Source organism: Lactuca sativa, chromosome 1 (genome assembly GCF_002870075.4).
Source record: "Lactuca sativa cultivar Salinas chromosome 1, Lsat_Salinas_v11, whole genome shotgun sequence".
NCBI classification, from domain to species: Eukaryota; Viridiplantae; Streptophyta; class Magnoliopsida; order Asterales; family Asteraceae; genus Lactuca; species Lactuca sativa.
The window spans coordinates 397,330-416,268 of NC_056623.2; the positions used below are offsets into that span (position 1 = coordinate 397,330).

At 37.0% G+C, this 18,939-nt stretch overlaps 1 protein-coding gene across 2 annotated transcripts; it reads right to left on the reverse strand.

The window, feature by feature from the left end:
* Positions 1–1,911: 1,911 nt before the first annotated feature.
* Positions 1,912–18,283, reverse strand: LOC128132029 (uncharacterized). 2 transcript variants are annotated; one of them, XM_052768071.1, is made up of 3 exons: positions 17,946–18,283; positions 2,212–2,808; positions 1,912–2,124 (listed from the first exon to the last, which is right to left on the reverse strand). In XM_052768071.1, exons 2-3 carry the CDS (start codon positions 2,806–2,808, stop codon positions 2,116–2,118), a joined length of 606 nt encoding a protein of 201 aa, XP_052624031.1. In that variant the 5' UTR covers positions 17,946–18,283; the 3' UTR covers positions 1,912–2,115. The 2 variants fall into 2 exon arrangements, with proteins under 2 accessions (XP_052624031.1, XP_052624034.1); XM_052768074.1 differs by having other exon boundaries at positions 2,212–6,294.
* Positions 18,284–18,939: the final 656 nt, after the last annotated feature.

Genomic DNA, 18,939 nt, shown 5'->3' on the forward strand with positions numbered 1-18,939 from the left:
CATTTGGAAAATTTTAGAATGGTCAAATATTATAGCATTTGCAATCGATCCTATACCCGAAGCGTATGGGACACGATGCATAATGTCTTACATAAAGATTTGATACTTTATCAATCTTCTGCCCTAATATTTTATGTGCTACGTTCTCTCAATCCGAACTATGAAGAGGAATGCCGTAATCATAATCGAATTTTAAGAACGCACTATGTTTCATTGACTAAATTTATTAACATTCAATAACCTAAGCCTTTAGATTTGAAATGAAGCATAATATTCTCTCCCTTAATTATAGCAAAACAACTTTACAACCATTGCGACTTTGCAAAGTATTCAGAAACAACTTAAGTTTTAGAAAAACAATACTTATTAAATTTCTTAAGTTCATGTTTCTAATACCTAATGCTTTGATAATCCTTTATCTAAGGTTATACACCTTTCCTTTAGATAGCTCATATGTGTGTCTAAACAATTTAGACTAATTGCCAAATCTCACAATTTGAATCATGGAAAGGGATACCGTAACCATAATCGAATTCGAGAATCCAATTTTCACAATCACTATCTTCTTAAAATCTCTTTTAGTGAAAGCCTTTCCTCACAGTCATTTTCATGAAGGAGGGAATCTTATGACACTTAGATTTTAATGGTGTATGTGTTCCTATCCATGTGAATTTGTTAAAACCAAAGTTTACGACAACTCCAAACTCATATGGACCGAACTCTTAATCTTGATTTCTTGCCTTATGGTAACACAGCTGCCCACCATGTATTCTAAGCAGTTAAGCAACTCACCTTTCCTATCAATGTACTTTTCATTGATCAAGGTCTTTGCCTTTTATGCATTCAAATGAGAACTCATAGGACCCACATGTATAATTAACTCAATTGGAACGACATAAAAACAAGATAGTGTCAACACGATAGGTTGTAAACCTCTACTCGTGTGCTAGTGATGATCGATAATGTTTATTCTTGATTTGTTCTTGAAACCTTTCAAGTCCATTAAGACTCCCACTGACTCCTTGACATATAAGATTCTCTTGTCAATAAATATTTCTCGAAAAACAAATATTCAAGAGTTAGTGTAGCCTTTATCAAGACAAAACATTTCATAAAATTGGTCCTAGTTGGTCTTTGTCTTATCCAAGACATCACAACTTTCCAATTTCAAATGTGAGAATAGGAAAGCCTTTTTTTCCAAATTCTACATTTGATGAATGTTATAAACCTTCTTAAGACTTGTCACTCAATATTACAATCTTAACTCTAAGACTTGCTTTGGAATGACGTATGATTGACTTCTTGATTTAACCATTTCTTTAATTCTTGATTCCTCTTCATACACTTGTACTAAGACTTATTTAGAGGATCAATTGAAATATGGTTCTTAATCATTAAGACATATCATAAAGTATGAAAGGTACTCCCCCTTCTTCTTAGAATAGAGAAACTTTTATCTTTCTGCCTACTTGATTCTTTTGTTCGTTCTGCTATTGATTTAAACCTTTTTGAATCAATTCAGAATTACACTTAATCTTATAAGTATATTCATATTTACTAATCCTTTAGTAAATCATGACGAATATATTTGTTACCCTTGTGGTGGACTTGATCAACACAAAACTTTGTGTACTCGATCTCCTAGTCCTTCACTTGACACTTTGTCAGCGAATTAGTCTAATTTCCAAATATGAAATTTCTCGTTCATCGTGCAACCAAGTTGCATGATTCCAAGTTTCTGTCCAATTGAAACTTGGGCGATGAGAAACTCTCCCTATTTGGTAAATTCTTGACATTTCCACAATTAACATAATTAAGAATCACATCCATTCGTTGTAGAAATATGCAAACATCAATTTTTCATAATGATTTCATTGCAAGGAAATAAATAAATAAATAAGTCATATCAAAAATTTATTTTATTCATAAAAGTTTTGGAAAACATTTATCCTTATAATGCAAAATCAACTGAAAACTATGTAGTCAAAAGAAAAATTCCTAACAACTCTATCATAACTTTCTATGCTCAAAAATCTAATCTTCAAATCCATGCGATCGAGATCCATTTCTTCATGATTAGATTCATCTTGCTCTTTCATCAAGCTTCCTCTCTTTTCACTGATCCTGCAAAACATTCAAATGCAATCTTATCACATCATGTATTAAGAGTCAACGAATAGGAACTTAATGGAATTAGATAGTGGATTTTACCTGAAGCACAGCCATACTTTTGACTCTCCCATCTTCTGGACTCTTCAGGCTCTTAGGGCAGACTTGTATCCAACGCCCTTTCTCTTGGCAGCAAACGCAGGTCGGTTCTCCTAGAACGTCCTCGGAAGCATGGTTGGTTGACTTTCCCAACAAATATGCTCTATTGCTTTGCCAAATCATTTCTGATTCAGCAGCAATGAGCATGTAAGTTAGGTCAATGAGGTTTGCGTCATGATCCATCATATAATACTTTCTTTTGAACTTATTATATGATTCAGGGAGTGACTGTAGAATCCAGCTTATAGCTAACTCATCAGGGAATAACGCACCCAACATAATCAACCTATCGATGTGTGATTTCATTCCTAGAACGTGGGCACACACGGGTTTACCATCTTCATGTTTCATTTCCAATAGGGCTTTAGTGACATTGAACCTTTCAATTCTTCGATTTTGTGGGTTAGGGAGAATAATTGGAGGAGGTGGAGGAAGTGAAGCATGATATCTTGTTCCTCGATCGAATCGTGGAATATCATCTTCATGTGGAATGCTTGTTCCACGGGATTTGGGAAGACCATAGTTGTCGAACTTTGACATCTACAAAACGGGAGAAAATTAAATTCAAGTTAGTTGATTGATTGAGTCCTTCATAAATCACCCAAATGAGATATTAAGGCTAGGACCCAACACGATACGCTACAACCTAGAAAAGGGATGCCGTAATCTAGTTGTAGAATATTTGAAGGTAAGTGAATGACGATTCACTAATTTCCACCATGAAAAACGAAAAAGAAATTTAAGTTTTAAATCTATGAAAACTCCTAGATCCATTGAGATTCATTGAACATTTCAACGGCATGTTTAAATCTCAATATGCCCCTCTAGTTTGTGACTGGGATGCCGAGGATCACAAAGCGGGTGTGAATAACCATGCAAACTTACATGGAGCCCGCACATGTTACAGTCACCTATTCGATGTGCCGGTAAACCACACACGCTTCACCGAACTATGACAAACATTGAGTCACCCTTTGCTACCTTTGCTTAGAACCATTTAGTGTGCCGGTAAACCACACACGCTCCACTAATGTCTTCTCAAGGGCACAAAGTGTAATTTCATGGAATTGCATCAATTCACTTTTGCCTAAAGTAACTAAGATTGGGAATTTGTAAAACATTTAGTTACTTTTATACTTCATTATACTTATAATGGAAAGTTCTGTCCTATCCTACCCGTTCGGCTAACGACCCTCCACTAATCAAGAGTGCGGTGGGTAAGAGTGGATACCCATTCAATCGTCATTTTATAGGTAATTTCCTTAAACACCCCTTATAGATTACCTTCGTGAATGAGGCCTACTAACGGTAAGACTGACTTTTACTCATACATATATATAATGTTAGACTTTTAATGTTATATATAGTATAGGGTGTATTTTACCCTTTTAAAATACTAGGTGGTCAAGTTTAAAAATTATACTTTTAATTCAATTAAATTTGTAAACCAAAACTTTTATGGATTTATTAAACCTCTTTTAATTATACACCTTAATTAATTAATAAAACCATAAGGGTGTGATATGAACTTTTCAAAACATCACTAGGCTTTTAGAATTTAACATTCCTAAATTAAACCTTTTAATCAACTTTTAAATCCCAAAACTTGAGGGCAAGTTTTGAAACATTTCAAAACATTAGGGTTTAGAATTTAAACGTACATCAAAATTAAACTTTTAATCAAAATTTAAATTCCAAAACTTGAGGGCAAGTTTTGAAACCTTTTCAAAACATTAGGGTTTCAACTATTTAAATTTCAAAACAAAACTTTTAAGTTCAAATTTAAACTATAAAACCTAAAGGGGAAAATTAAAACTTTTCATACAAGATAATTCAAATCTAAATTACAAATAATCAAACTTTATCTAATAAAATAAGTGATTATTTAAATTTTGACAATTATCTTCTATTTAGGTAAGGATAATCACCAAATATTGATAAAATTCGGATTTTATAACAAAAACATGTTTATGGTAATTATCCAAAGCCAAAACAGGAAGAAAATCGCGAATCTGAGCTGTCAGACCCTTTGAGTCGTCGAGTCTGGACCTGGACTCGTCGAGTACAGCTGACTCGGTGAGTTCACCAAGTGACTCGGCGAGTCAAACACTCAGAAGCTCAAAAAATCGATTTTCAGTGCTGATTTCGATCAAATATGCATCAATACAATAAAAACCAATCAAGGCTCTGATACCACTGATGGGTTTTAGCCATAAGAACATCCTATGTGCTCATACAACCCTAATGCTTGGATCTCGGTTTCTCTATTGTACATACAATTCATCCAAGACTATAAACCCTAGATCTAGCATATGATAATCAATACAACATATAAATTAGGGTTTAGATCATACCTTGATTGTTATGTAGCAATAACAATCTCAAATCCTCCTTGTAATGACTTTAGAAAGCTTAGAGTCACAAATGTCACTCCTCTAATGGTTCACAAACACCAAGAGCAAGAGGATGAAGAAGATAAGAGAAGGAGGCTGCCCAAAACGTGTGGAAACCCTAATCAATTAGTTCACCACGTTTTTGGGGCTTAAGGGTCCTTTAAATAGTGAGGCTATTAGGGTTATCTAACAAGGAAACCCTAATTTGGATGCTTAGGCCCTAAGCAACCCATGGACTCCCTCCTTAAAGGCCTTTGGACGATTTCTAATGGGTTTCCCCATAGAATTCGTCCACCCCTTTAATATGGAGTCCCTTAGCTCAATATTCAACTATCATAAATTGACAGTTCTAGGCCCTTAAGTTTAATTAATGTCTTTTAGTCACAAACTTAATTCTTATTAATTCTTGACTAATATTAATTAAACAATATGATTTCTCCTTTAATATATTATTCTCATAATATATTAATAAATCATGTTTAATCATTTCTCTCCATAATTCATCCTATCAAGTTGCTTTGGTGAAGGCAACCCAAAAGGACCATGCACCATTGGGTCAAGTACATACCAAAATAGTTATGGACTTAGACACTAATCCAACATGAAAGCCCCGACAGGCTCCTCCCCCTGCCGCTGCCACAGCCGTTGCGGCTGCCGCGGCCGCTGTCTCTGCAAGAGCCGCGTAGCGCTCATCAAAATACTCAACCATGGCGGTCTTGATCGACCCAAACATTTCCGGCAACTCAGCCCGGAACATAGCAACAACCTCATCATGCAGGATGTCCCGAATCCTAGCATCCAACTCATCCGTACTCATCTGACCAATTATCTCGGGTGGTGCTGATCCATCCTGACCACTCTCTCCTGATCCCGATCCCGAACCGGATCCTGACTCGAAACGTCTCACATCCGCCATACTGAAATGAACCATAAGAATCTCAGATACCTCGGATAACCGCCGAGAACTAACCTCTAACCAACAACCTAGGGGTTGTGACTTCCTTGACATGCGTATGGGTCCTGTGCTTTCAGTAGTACGAGCCCATACTACCTTCCACGCCTACCCATATTTGTCTCAAGTATCACTACAACGCCCTAAGGACAACATACATAACAAGCACTCAATCCTCACCCTTAGAGGAATACCGAATACCTCATATCAAGGAAACCCTAGGCTAACAGGCATCATAAATCAGGCAATTCTATCATGCAATTCATGAAGATCCGTAGCCTAGTACTAGCATGCTGTTCTAACATATCTCAAAAACAAATAACTTGTATGGTATTTTGGGGTAACATACTGGCTCCAGCTGATCGTACCCTCTGTGTCCCCCTTTACTTATTTTGAAAACCATTTGAAAACCATTTTTGAAAACCTCTCCTTGATTTGAAACTGGATTCACACGAATGTTCTTCCAATTCACTCAAACCAAGGCTCTGCTACCAACTTGTAACGACCAAAAATTTCAACCAATTTAAAACACTTTATTTCATTCAAAACCATTACGTTCATACATCTTGTTTTCAAAATAGTTTAAACATCAGAGTATCCCCCAGAACCATATCACACAAATCATAAAACATGAGGAGTGGTACGATCATGCCTTCGCCTTGCCAAGATCTCCTGAAGCACCTGAAACAATAAACCACAACTGTAAGCCCAAAAGCTTAGTGAGTTCCCCCAAAGCACCCATACACACATAAATATATGCATACAACAAAGAACAACATACTACGGGTCCAATCAACCTTCCAGTTGGAATACCCTTGCCCCTCAACCATCGGGTTGGAATGCCTACGTACTACGAGCCCAATCATCCTACCGGGACGGAATACTCTCGGCCCACAACCATCGGGTTGGAATGCCCATACACCTATCCATACAACAATAACTACTATGGGTCCAATCATCCCTCGAGATGGAATACCCCAGACCCCTCAACCATCTGGTTGGAATACCAACGTACTATGAGTCTAATCTTCCTACCGGGATGGAATACTCCTGGCCCATAACCATCTGGTTGTAATGCCAATCTATACTAGCAAACAGGCACACATAACAGGCGACCACATAACACTCTATAGAACCAACATACTAGGGCCCAATCATCCTACCAGGATGGAATACCCTCTGCTACTGCTCAACATACATAACCCGCAGGTAACCTCCTTCCAGCGTACATAAGGCATGACCAACTACAAGTCTATAAATAACCACCACCCAACTATCAGGGCGCTGATCCGACAGAACTAGCCATCACTTAACTATCTATTCCTCTAGGATACTAAGCTAACAAGGCATATTCTCGTATCAATATCCTATATACCAGGATACTAGCAAGCATATCATCACACAACATAACAAGCTCTAAACAACAATCCAAAGGGCCGGCCTTGGTGCCTTAGAACCTTGAGTACAGTGAGGAAAACTCACCTTGAACTACTGAAACACTGTTGGTACCCTTCTGACTGCTATCTGACAATCCCCGCACTGCTGCTCCTCTAGCGCCTCGAACTATCAATGCCACAAAAACACTTAGCCCCAAAACAATATCCTTCTAAGGGTAAAATGACCATTTTACCCTTAACCCAAACTGGTCCAAAACTAAGGTCCAAAACCACAACATGAAAAGCCCAACACTAGAAAAGATTCTCAAGCCCACTAGTGACCCACTAATGGCCCAATTGCTACATTTGGCCCAATCCCTTAATTGGCCTCACCCTAAGCCCAAATTATATTCCTTGGCCCATATAATATGATTTATGTGGGCCCACTAAGGCCCAAATACCCAAACATGCCCCAAACCACGACCCAAAACCCATGATCCAACAGATAGGGTTACGCGGGGCGTAAATCAATGTACACTTAGCGTATAGGCTCGATGATGGTACGTTGGGCGTACCTGCACGTACGCTCAGTGTAGTGCTATGCTAAGTCATTTCCTCATTAAGTGCTTAACACTCCAAACCAGGTGCAATAATCACAGATCCAAGTCCATTAAGATGTCTTAAGCTATAAAGTCGGCAACTTGGTGGCTTGCAACCCACTAAATGAACCCAAACTTGAAATATGACATCATACTTCCATAAAGGTGGCTAGATCTCATGCATGATCACAAATGAGCACTAAAGGTTGAAACTTTACTGCATAAAGGACTCATATGATACTAAGGGTGGCAACCCTAGACTTAGAAACGTGCTGGAGTCATAAAGATGCATTCTTGGGACCAAAAAGTCCATAAAATTGTACCAAGAGAGATCTAAGAGATTATTCATCAAGCTCAAAGCTTTTTACCTTGAAGAGGTCCGAAATGAAACACTTGTCCCAGATCTATAAGCTCTAGCTTCCAAGGTTCCTCCTTCCCAATCTTCTTCCTTTCTCTTCCAAGCTAAAAACCACCAAGATGAGCTTTTCAAGGCCAAGATCTCTAAAAATGGAGGTTGGAACGTTCTAGGGTTTCTTCTGAGGTTAGGGAGGCTGATATGGGGGCTAGGGTTGAAGCCATTATGTTCTATTTATAGTGGCTCAACCCAAATTAGGGTTAATGAACTTTTGCGTATGCTGGGCATACGCCTCACACCTCCGCGATCCAAAGACCTGCTACGCTGGGCGTAACCCAGTTTACGCTGGGCGTAGCCACGCGTGTCCAAAAGCATGCATGCCCCTTTCCTCATCAACCTTTTCCATTATGTGCCATAAATGTCAATATCTTCAAAGTGTCATAAGTCCTTTATTCTAAGTCTGTTTCCGACGAACTTTATATCCACGAAAAGGTGGCGAGAAGCCCTACGCTCTAGCAAGCCACCCTGGTCCGAAACCTTCTCGAATGAAACCCGTTGCCCATAAAAGACCGAAAGGCCCTTACTCTTGATCTCGGGAATCCATAAATAATTACTTTTAGAATGGAGCGTTACAATTCTCCCCCACTTAAATATGATTTCGCCCTCGAAATCGCCAATTGCCAACTCTGGCTACCCAAAATCCCGAAAGGCAAATTTATGTATCTGAAACCTCCTCAGAAGAGACTATGGATTCATATTTGTAGCACTCATCTATTTCATCCTCTTTTAATTCTAGAAAGGGTAAAAATCATTTTGTGTATCTTCTCACCTATTCGACAGTCAAGATGCAGTTGGGTAATGTTAAAATAAAGACGCTTTGCAATTAAACAAAAGATGTTTCATTGTTTTAAGTTTTAACTAAGCTAAATTGTCTTGTTTCAAATAAATAACATCATCTCTAGACCTATTTAACTCTAACCCATGCTTCTCTATCCACATTCGTCTCTCTTCACTTTTACTTGTTATCCTGCTGATTTGGCTAGTGATGTTAGAATTGTTTAGACAAGCTCTCTTTAAACTATCACTTAAACTAGAGAAAGTATAATTAAAATCATTTAATTCAGATTCATAGCGTGTGGCAGGAATATTACGTGAATGAAGTATGGAGTGTACCTTGTTGATGACATTTTTACACTCCTTCACCTGTTCTAAAACAGGCCTAGCTACGAAACAGCTTTCGGTAGGACGACCTGCATCAGTTGCGGATTCCTTCTACTCTGAGACTCCACTTTGCACCATCAAACATTTCCCAACATACTCCTTCCCAACAGCCTTTGCAACAAAGCATTCACCATGCATCGACTTTTGGACTTCTTCATCTTCCGAATCAGTTGACCATACCTCAACTTGTCCAAACTCATCCCCATCCTCCTACACGACCAAAGCAGGTTTCAAATTCTCAACATTCTTGCTCTTCATCAGTTCTTCTATCTTTCGAAGATAGTAAGCTTCACTCTTCTCTTCTTCCTTCTTCTCATTCAACCTTCTCAGCATGCATTCTTTGGCAAAATGGTTTTTACTATGGCAATAGTTACAATCACAACCATAATCATCAAGCAGATTTTCTCTTGCTTTTCTTCATCCTTTTGGGAGCTTCTGAAGCCTTCATCCCTTGATTTCTCCGAGTTAAAGTTTCCTGACCTGTTTCTATTTTTGAATCTTCTATAGTTCTTTTTGAAGAACCTTTTGGGATTAGAAACTATCAGTGCTTGTTCTTCCTTGGTAAGTTCAAAATATGAGAGATCAGATTCTAAATCGTCTTCTGAAACCTTTTTGCCCTTCGTAACTAGAGTCAATGATCCCATGTCGGACACAACTTTCACGTCCTTCATCACTTCGTCTTCATGGGATCTAAGGATACCCACTAGTTATGTCAAAGAGTAGCTCTTGAATTGTTCATGAGCTTTCACAATTGATACAACCACTTTCCATTTAGATGTTAAGCCGTTCATAAAAGTAACTTTCTACTCAATCTTTTCATGTTTAAGATTGTGCTTCAACATCCTACTTAGTAGATGATTGAAATGATTAAAGGTCTGATCTAGTTTCTCATCTGGCTTCTGAACGAAAGCCCCAAACTCCGAAAGAAGTAATGTTTGAACAGAGTGTTCAAGTACTTTATCGTTACTACAATTCGGAATGATGGGGTAGGTATATAACTCTGATTCTATGTACTAGCTAAGTGTCCCTAGAAGCATGATGTTGCATGTTGACCAAAACCTCTAAGACTCTATGTTGAAGCCTTAATGAAACTCACTCCGAAAGTTTCTTCCTAATTAGGCTAATACTCACATAAGTCATTGAGCTACCTTACTCTTCTCATTTCAAGTTAAGAGTTAACTGATCAGTCATGCACAATATAGCAGAGGTACATTTCTATCTTCAGAGCCACCTTATCTTTTCTCCATCACCTTCACTTCCACATTTGTAACCCCTGAAACTCTCATAAATTGCCACGTAGGTTTATGGTTACACAAATTATGTGTTTATGATCTTCAAATTGTTATCACCACGATTTGAGTGAAACCCAAAATCCAAATCCTATTTATGTATTGACAGTGAACAATAAATATGTTCCAAATTTTTCACCATGGAATTGATGACATTCAACCCTCGTGGCTTGTACCTTGAAATCTCATTATTTTATTTTTGCGAGATCTTAATGGAATGTTCTCAACCTAAGACATTTCTTCCCAATAGATCCAGTTTCTATTTTTCTTTGAGATTTCGATTTTGTCTAGCCATTTAAATGAATTCTAAGCATACTTGTTGTTATGGCTACACTAGTCAGACAAGTACTTCTTCCATACTTTTGGACTTATGTTGAGTTTCGTAGTTTGGTTGAAGCACAGGCGCCCATTAAAGCCTAATGAAAAGAAGCTTTTCACTATGCAAGCATTTTCGAGTCTCTCTTGACCCCGAAGGAAGAGATCATTGCCCATGATCCATCTGTTTTTATGTTAATTTTATATTAACATCACAGTATCCAAAATATATTTGTTTTATTTCTTTATCTTTGGCACACTCTTGCACGAAAATCCTTGTGATTTTCCATAGTCTGGTTTCAATTATTCCGAATGGTTACTTTCAGATTCGGAGAACAGGTATTGACAAGATATTACGAATGCGCATAACTGAAATGGCGGATTTCAAGGGATAAGATTTTGATTTGGGCGCGTGAAATTTTCAAACGGTTCCTGACGTCACGCCTGTCTATTACGCCGCCTAACACACTCTAACTGTCACGTCTTTTCGAGCTACTTTTACGGGATTTGGAAACGCCAAACACCAGATTTCTCTCACCTGTCAAACCGTATAAAAGGAAAATCGACGTTCATTATCATTTACCACTTTCAAGCTTCCAAATTCTTCGGCAAGAAAAACTCTCTCTCTTTCTCTTTCTCAAGCACTACTCATCTTCTTCATCTGCATCAATGGCTGCTTCATCTGAAACTCCATCCGTGGCTGACCAAACTGCTTCATCGGGATTATTAAACATCATATCCAACCAAAATCTCATCTTGGATCTTGACTCAACGAAATACGCCGTCTCTCTCCAGCCGATGATTGAGTGTCTTCGTCACTCTCCTTTTGGCTATGGATCTCACCATGGCGGAGAATGTCCCCTTGCTTCATCTATCTAGGGCATACTCAACTGCAAGTTATCAGGAAGGTGAGTCTGTGATTACCTTTGAGATTGATTCCCACAAAACATCAGTCTCCAAGTCTCGATTCAGCCGATTGCTAGGGTTTTCTCAAGCTAGGGATCTGGTTGATCCGAAGTCCATCTCTTCTTCTACAATGTTGGAGATGTTTTACCAAATGGGTTACATGGTAAATCTAGCCATTTTATTCAAGTTCAAGAAGCCCAACCTACCTCCAATGTGGAATGGCCTCTTTACCCTTCTTTTCAAAAGTTTTTTAGAGCGGGTCATGTGCTCGGACAATGCCAATAAGCTTTTCTGCACTATGATCTATGAACTCTACCATGGGTACTCTTTCGACGACAAGACACTCAGAGATTTTGTGTGCTCGGTTCTGGTTCGTCATCGTCCGCAGAGCCATCTCTAAACTCAACATATCGGTGACTGAGGGATGTATTGTCGCAGCTATTCTGATCTTTCACACTTTAAACTTCATCGTGTCTGATCCTACTAAGTTCGCCTTTATTTGATCTCTTCCAGAGGCAATGCTCAATTGTGTTCTAACAGACAACGAGCTCATCAACAAGTATCAGAAGAAATATGCATCAGGTCCTCGCCCTTTAACACCTGAGATGCAAAACTCTTTGGAGGAAGCGAATAAGCCTAAGAAAGGAGGTAAGTGAAAGAGGAAGGTTGGACCTTCCGAACCAGCTTAAACTCTGAAGAAGAAAGTCAAAAAGGCCGCTCGTAAGACATGATCACCCTTTCCAGTCGTTGAAGAGGATTCAGAGTCTCATACCATTTCTGATGTTCGGAGAATAAAGCAAGTCCAACGTGAAACTAAATATACAGTAGTATGTTCGCAACCATGGGTCTCGGAGCTCATTTCCAGTCAGACTACTACGAAGGTAACTTCTCCGACTCATACTTTTGTTCCCTCACCAAATGAAACTTTTCATGTTCTTTCTCCTCCACCTTCTCCTACTACTACATCTACACCAATCACCATTGCTCCATGTCCGAATGTATCTGTGGGAGTCTCGCAACCACAGATCTCCATTGCGAAAACCACTCCTCTTTACACCGATTCCACCTCCACAACCACGAGTACACCACCAATAACTGTCAACGTATCTGATACGGGGGCAGGTGCTTCTGGTGTTAAGATCGGTCCTAGCTCTACTCCAATCTCACCACTATACAATGATAATCTGGATACCATCTTTGGAGATGATTATGATGATTTCCAAGACTTCCACTACAGCCCATTCAACGTTCATCCATCAAGTGATGACGAAGATGCACCTATGACGAAGGGGCTATTCAAAGCCCTCAATGAGAAGTTGGATACTTTACTTGAGTCTTCCAAATCATCATCTGGCAATGACTACTCCTTTGAGTCTGTCAAGGCATTAATCGCGACTCTCACCAAGGAGCATTCCAAAAGTCTTGATGCCTCTACCAAAGCTGTGGAAAATTCAGAAAAGACCGTTCATAAGGCGACTGAAAATGTCGAAAAACTAGTGAATGATGTAACTGAGTTTATGGTGGACTTTCATCGATCCTCAGACAAAAACATTGAAGTTGCGAATAAAGTCATTACGAGTCTTGTCTTGACTCTTCAAACTGAGAAAGCTGCTCTCTCAAAGGTTGGCACTGAAATTCAGGCTGACAATGCTGAGCTGCAAACTTCTATTACTTCCCGGCTTGATAAGCTTTAAGAGGACCTTGCTATCAAGAATTCGCTTATGGATAAACTTGCGGTGAAAACCGAGAAGATCAAAGTTCTTTCTGTGCAACTGTCGCATGCACAATAGAAGAATGATGAGCTTAAGTCTGAAAAGGATGTGATAAAAAGCCGTGTTGGAGAATTTAAATCAACTCTTGCTAAATCTCATCGAGACTCGTGATTCTTTACTTACGGTCTCCGTTTGCCAACATCTGGCTAATAAACTTAAACCCTTCTTCTCAATGTTCAATCGTTTAGAAGGTGTTTCAGAGTCTAGCAAACACCCGAAACAAGAGAGAGAAGTCAAGAAACTAGTTGCTGATCGGTCTGGTGAAAATGAACAGTAACCGACTCCAAATGATATGAAGGGTAATGAAGCTTCAGGATCGAAAAACAAAGGAAAGTTGATCGATGATGATGAAGAAGAAGAAGATGATGAAGGTGCAAAGCTCAAACGAAAATCTCTTTATAAAGAGCTTGATGAAAACCTGCAAATTGCGAGAGAAGCTGATGCTCGTGAAAAAGAGCTCCGTGATGCACAGGTAACACTGGAAACTCAAAAGACTCTTTTCCCTCCCTGGACCGTGGAGTGGATTATGAACGAAGTTATCGACAATCTGAGTACTTCTGGTTGGAGCCAGTTATTTCGTTTGATCCGGAGAACACTTTGGATTCCCAACTTGATCTACCAATTACTCCGAAGGCGTTCCTATTTCGTTGTTTTGATAAAATTGAGAAAGCACCCACTACAGACTACGACGTCAACCATTCGCTTTTCTCATTCTACCTCAAGCACGGGAAGCCTCAGTATCAAACTTGGAGTTTAAAGAAAATTACAAATGTGTAAGTCATCAGGCCAATTGAAACGAAGAGCTTTATCAATGCTAAATTCAAAGTTGTATGTGGATCAAAAAGTTCAATTTTTGAGTTTACACTCGCAGATTTGTCGTGCCTTAACCCATATGATTTGATTTCATTGTTCCATCTCTTATTAAAGGATAAACAAAAATTCGAACCCCTCGTGGCACATCTTAAAAGGATGTTGATCTCCTACATTCACGAAGTTGTGATAATGGATGTGGAGATAGCGGCTGTTTTACGAAAGAAACCCACTGTGCTACCAAAAGAAGATCTGAATGATGTATCCAAAATGAGGTTGGGTAAAATTGAGAAAGATAACTGGAGTATGGCATTTCAGCAAAGTGCTAGAGATGGTACCAATGTTCAGAAATGCTTATTTTCTTTACCGGACAAACATCTATACTCTTCTTCCTGTTTGAACTACATTGTGGGGATAACCGATTAATGCAAGGCGAATGATGCTGCGGATAAAAAGTGCTTCAAAGATATGATAAAGTGGTACATCTCAGTTCACAACACCTTGCTTGGTTTAATGTCGAAACCTTTCAAGGTTCAAAAGTGTGTTCAACAGTGAAGAATCTTCCTTCCTTATTGACACAAAGGGGGAGATTGTTGGGATATTTATGGTGTTGTGTCAATATTGATTATGCGTGTATTTAGTCTTTATTGTTATCGGATTGGGCCTGTCCATCCGTCATTATGGTGCTAGGGTTAGACTATAAATATAACATGCATGTATCGTTTTAGGGTTAATGTTTTTGTAGCCCTACGTATCTTTACAGAGAAGTTCTAATCGAACTCTTATAAGATATTGATAATAAAGCATTCGACACACTTTCAGTCACATTCAATCTTTGTTCTTATTGTTTAATTCAACTAAACTGTTCTGAATCTATCGATCACAATTTTATCCAACAATTGGTATCAGAACGGATCTTTAAAGATCAATTGATTTTGAAGTATTCGTTCTTGATTTGATGATTTTTTTCACAAGTTATTGAAGATTTTTGGTGTTTTGGCGGTTTGGAATCAAAGTTTTTGTTCGTTCTACTGTTCGTGAAGATCTATGATTTTCTTCTACTTTTTATCTGTTCATCTGGGTAATTTATTCCGATTCATATTTTGTTTGTATTTTCTAATTGGATCTGATCAGTTGTTCAATTCATAATCAATATATATTATATTGACAGATCTATTCCATTGATTTAGCCTACCGATTTTTAATCTATATTCATTCATCCGATGACCTATTGGTCTTGAGCCCATCATCACTGTTTACTGTTCATTTGTTTCATACAAAAAGCCCATTGGTTTCTCTCACTGTTCGTTGATTTGCTCTTATATCGCTATTTGAAATCACAAAGTTCTGATCCGCAAGCGTTCATTCCTTATTCATTCAACTTCATGTCGATTAAGCGTTCTTATGGATTTCATAACTTTTGATTTCTGTTTGATTCGTTAATCGCTTTGGTCATGTTTTCGTGTTTTAGTCTTAACATCGATTTTGGTCTTAACATCTCTTGTTATCAATATGATCGATTGTGATTTTAGGTCTAGAATTGCCATTCAATATTAATTGGAGATTCTTTTAGATGAACTGACAGTTTGAGTTTAAGGAACTGATGAAGAACGTATGAAAAACGTTTTGCTATTTTTAAAATGGGTTCGATCTGGAAATTGTCTGGTGTAAATCAATTTGATGTTTGTCAAGGTTCTAAATGGGAACCGGATGGGACTTTAATTGGTTCTAAGAATATATGAGAGACAAAATTACATAAATGGTCCTCATGGTTGACAAAATCGACCAATTATGGTCCTTATGACGAATTCTTTACACAGATGGTCCTTGTGGTTTCAAAATCTTGCAAAGACGGTCCTTTTGACTAACGGACTTAACTTTTTCAGTTAAGTCCTATGTGAAATGACATATTTGCCCTTCATGCATAAGGACGCTTTATGTAATATGTTTCTACCATAGGGACCATTTATGTAATTTTCTCTATTATTTATTACTTTTTTTATTTATTTTAATTATATATTTAAGGATTTAGATTTGTTTAAATTTATTGTTATATATATATATATATATATATATATATATATATATATATATATATATATGCAAACATTTTTTAACGTTTTGCTCAAATTATTTTTTCTAATCTTTTTAACATTTTCTTCAAGTAAATTTATTAATGTTTTTTATTTTGACTTTTTATTCGAATATTATTTATTTATTTATTTATTTTTTTGACGTTATGAATACATTTTTCAACTATATAAGGTTGTATAATTATTATTTTTGTAAACTAATTTATTAACATTTTTTTTTATAAAAAAGTGTAAAATGTTTGTTAAATGTGAATAGGATTAGGTAGACATAAGCTGAGCTGAGACCGCCTCACAACGTTGCCGAGAACGACCAGGTCATTTCACATTGAATTTAAATGTAATTATTTCGAGTTATTATTTTTTTTGTTTTTAGCAGTGTTATAAAAAATCACAACGCAAGGGCCTCTAATCGGTCAGGTAGCGCTTATGGATTAATCTGAGATTAATCGGGACCTAGTTGTGATTTTTTACAACACTGCTAAAAACAAAAAAATAATAACTCGAAATAATTACATTTAAATCCAATGTGAAATGACCCGGTCATTTTCGGCAACGTTGTGAGGCGGTCTCAGCGTAGCCTATGTCTACCTAATCTATATTAATCATATTCACGTTTAACAAACATTTTACACTCTTTTATAAAAAATGTTAATAAATTAGCTTACAAAAATAATAATTATACAACCTTATATAGTTAAATATTTGAATTAAAAAATAATAATTATATAACCTGATAAAAGAAAAAAAATGAAAACATAGGTGAAAGTGAATTAAGTTACGAATTATAATTACAATAGTCGTGAAATCCTTTAACAAATATAAACATACTATATGTTGAAAACTGTATTCGAACATAACGTCAAAAAAAATATTCGAATAAAACGTCAAAATAAAAAACATTAAAAAATTTACTTGAAGAAAATATCAAAAAGATTAGAAAAAATAATTTGCGCAAAACATTAAAAAATGTTAGCATGCATGTATATATATATATATATATATATATATATATATATATATATATATATATTAAAAAATAAATTTAAACAAATCTAAATACTTAAGTATATAATTAAAATAAATAAAAAAAATAATTAATAATAGAGAGAATTACATAAATGGTCCCTGTGGTATAAACATATTACATAAAGCGTCCTTATGCATGAAGGGTAAATATGTCATTTCACATAGGACTTAACTGAAAAAGTTAACGCCGTTAGTCAAAAGGACCATTTTTGCAAGATTTTGAAACCACAGGGACCATCTGTGTAAAGAATTCGTCATAAGGACCATAATTGGTCGATTTTGTCAACCATGAGGACCATTTATGTAATTTTGTCTATATGAGAACATAATCAGAACAGTTCTTGTGATATTGAACAATTTGGCAGTTGCAATGAAATCACGATATCGGAACTTAAATCAACAGAAATTGCGAAATCGATTTAGACTACGATGCTCGGAATAAAACCCAATCGAAAAAAACTTTGTATTTGGATGATTGTTGCCAAGTAGGTCTCGAAATCAGAATGATTTGAGTATATGTTTGCAATTGCTGGTCAATTAGAAAGTCAAAATTGGTACGAACGGACTCACCTGCGAACATAATCGGAATCGAGATATGGGGCTCGCAATCGGAACTTAAAAGAACTTGCTTGATTCGGATTTGTGAAGTGACATGGCTTGATTCAGAATCAGAGTTGCTGTTGATTCGCAATCGGAAGTATGATCGATTGATTCGGAGCGAACCGACTCGCAATCGGAATTATGAATGGACTCGGAATCGGCGTGTGATGTTGAATTGCTTGGCATTCGGAACTGTGTGCTCGGAAGTCGGAACGAACGGTTAATCGGAGTTGTTTGATGTTTGGATCTAGTCTTCAAGTTGTGAGTTATGAAGCTGTGTTCGTTTATCAGATACTAAATGGGGAAGATGACTTTGATTTACATTTTTGGTCCCTGCAACTTAAGCAATATGATTGTTTATGTTCAACATCCAAATTTGTTGCAAATCAAAGGGAAAATGATGCCGTTTTACCATTTCAGTCCCCTGTCTTTTAGAAAATGACGGTTTTTTCCCAATATTCAGAATTGTTTGCAAATTTAAGGGCTAATGAACATACTTGGGTTTTTAATGCACTTTTTTTTTCATGAACAGAAAATTATGGATTCCAACAAGTCTTGGCGTTTCGGAAGGTCGTTTTTCGTGATAACGTCAAATTTTTTCGACTATTTCGGATTTTAAATTTTATTGTTTATTTCATTTTGTTGCGGGGGAACATAGTATGTGTTTATCCATTCAAGATCATTCCCATGACCATTTGAAGGTTTTATAATCATGTTTTTTATTATAAAAAAGGGAGAAATTTGATATGGCCATTCGGAATTGGATTTGTGTCTTTTCAAATTTGAAGATTTTTTATTAAACTTGTGGTTGGTGTCGATATGAAGGTAGCTTTTACAGAAAAGTTCATGAGGAACTCTTCTAAAGCTTTTACAGAGAAGTAGCTTTTACAGAAAAGTTCAAGAGGAACTCTTCTAAAGCTTTGATATATCTCCGACTTTTAGTGATTGCTCGATCAAGTGACGT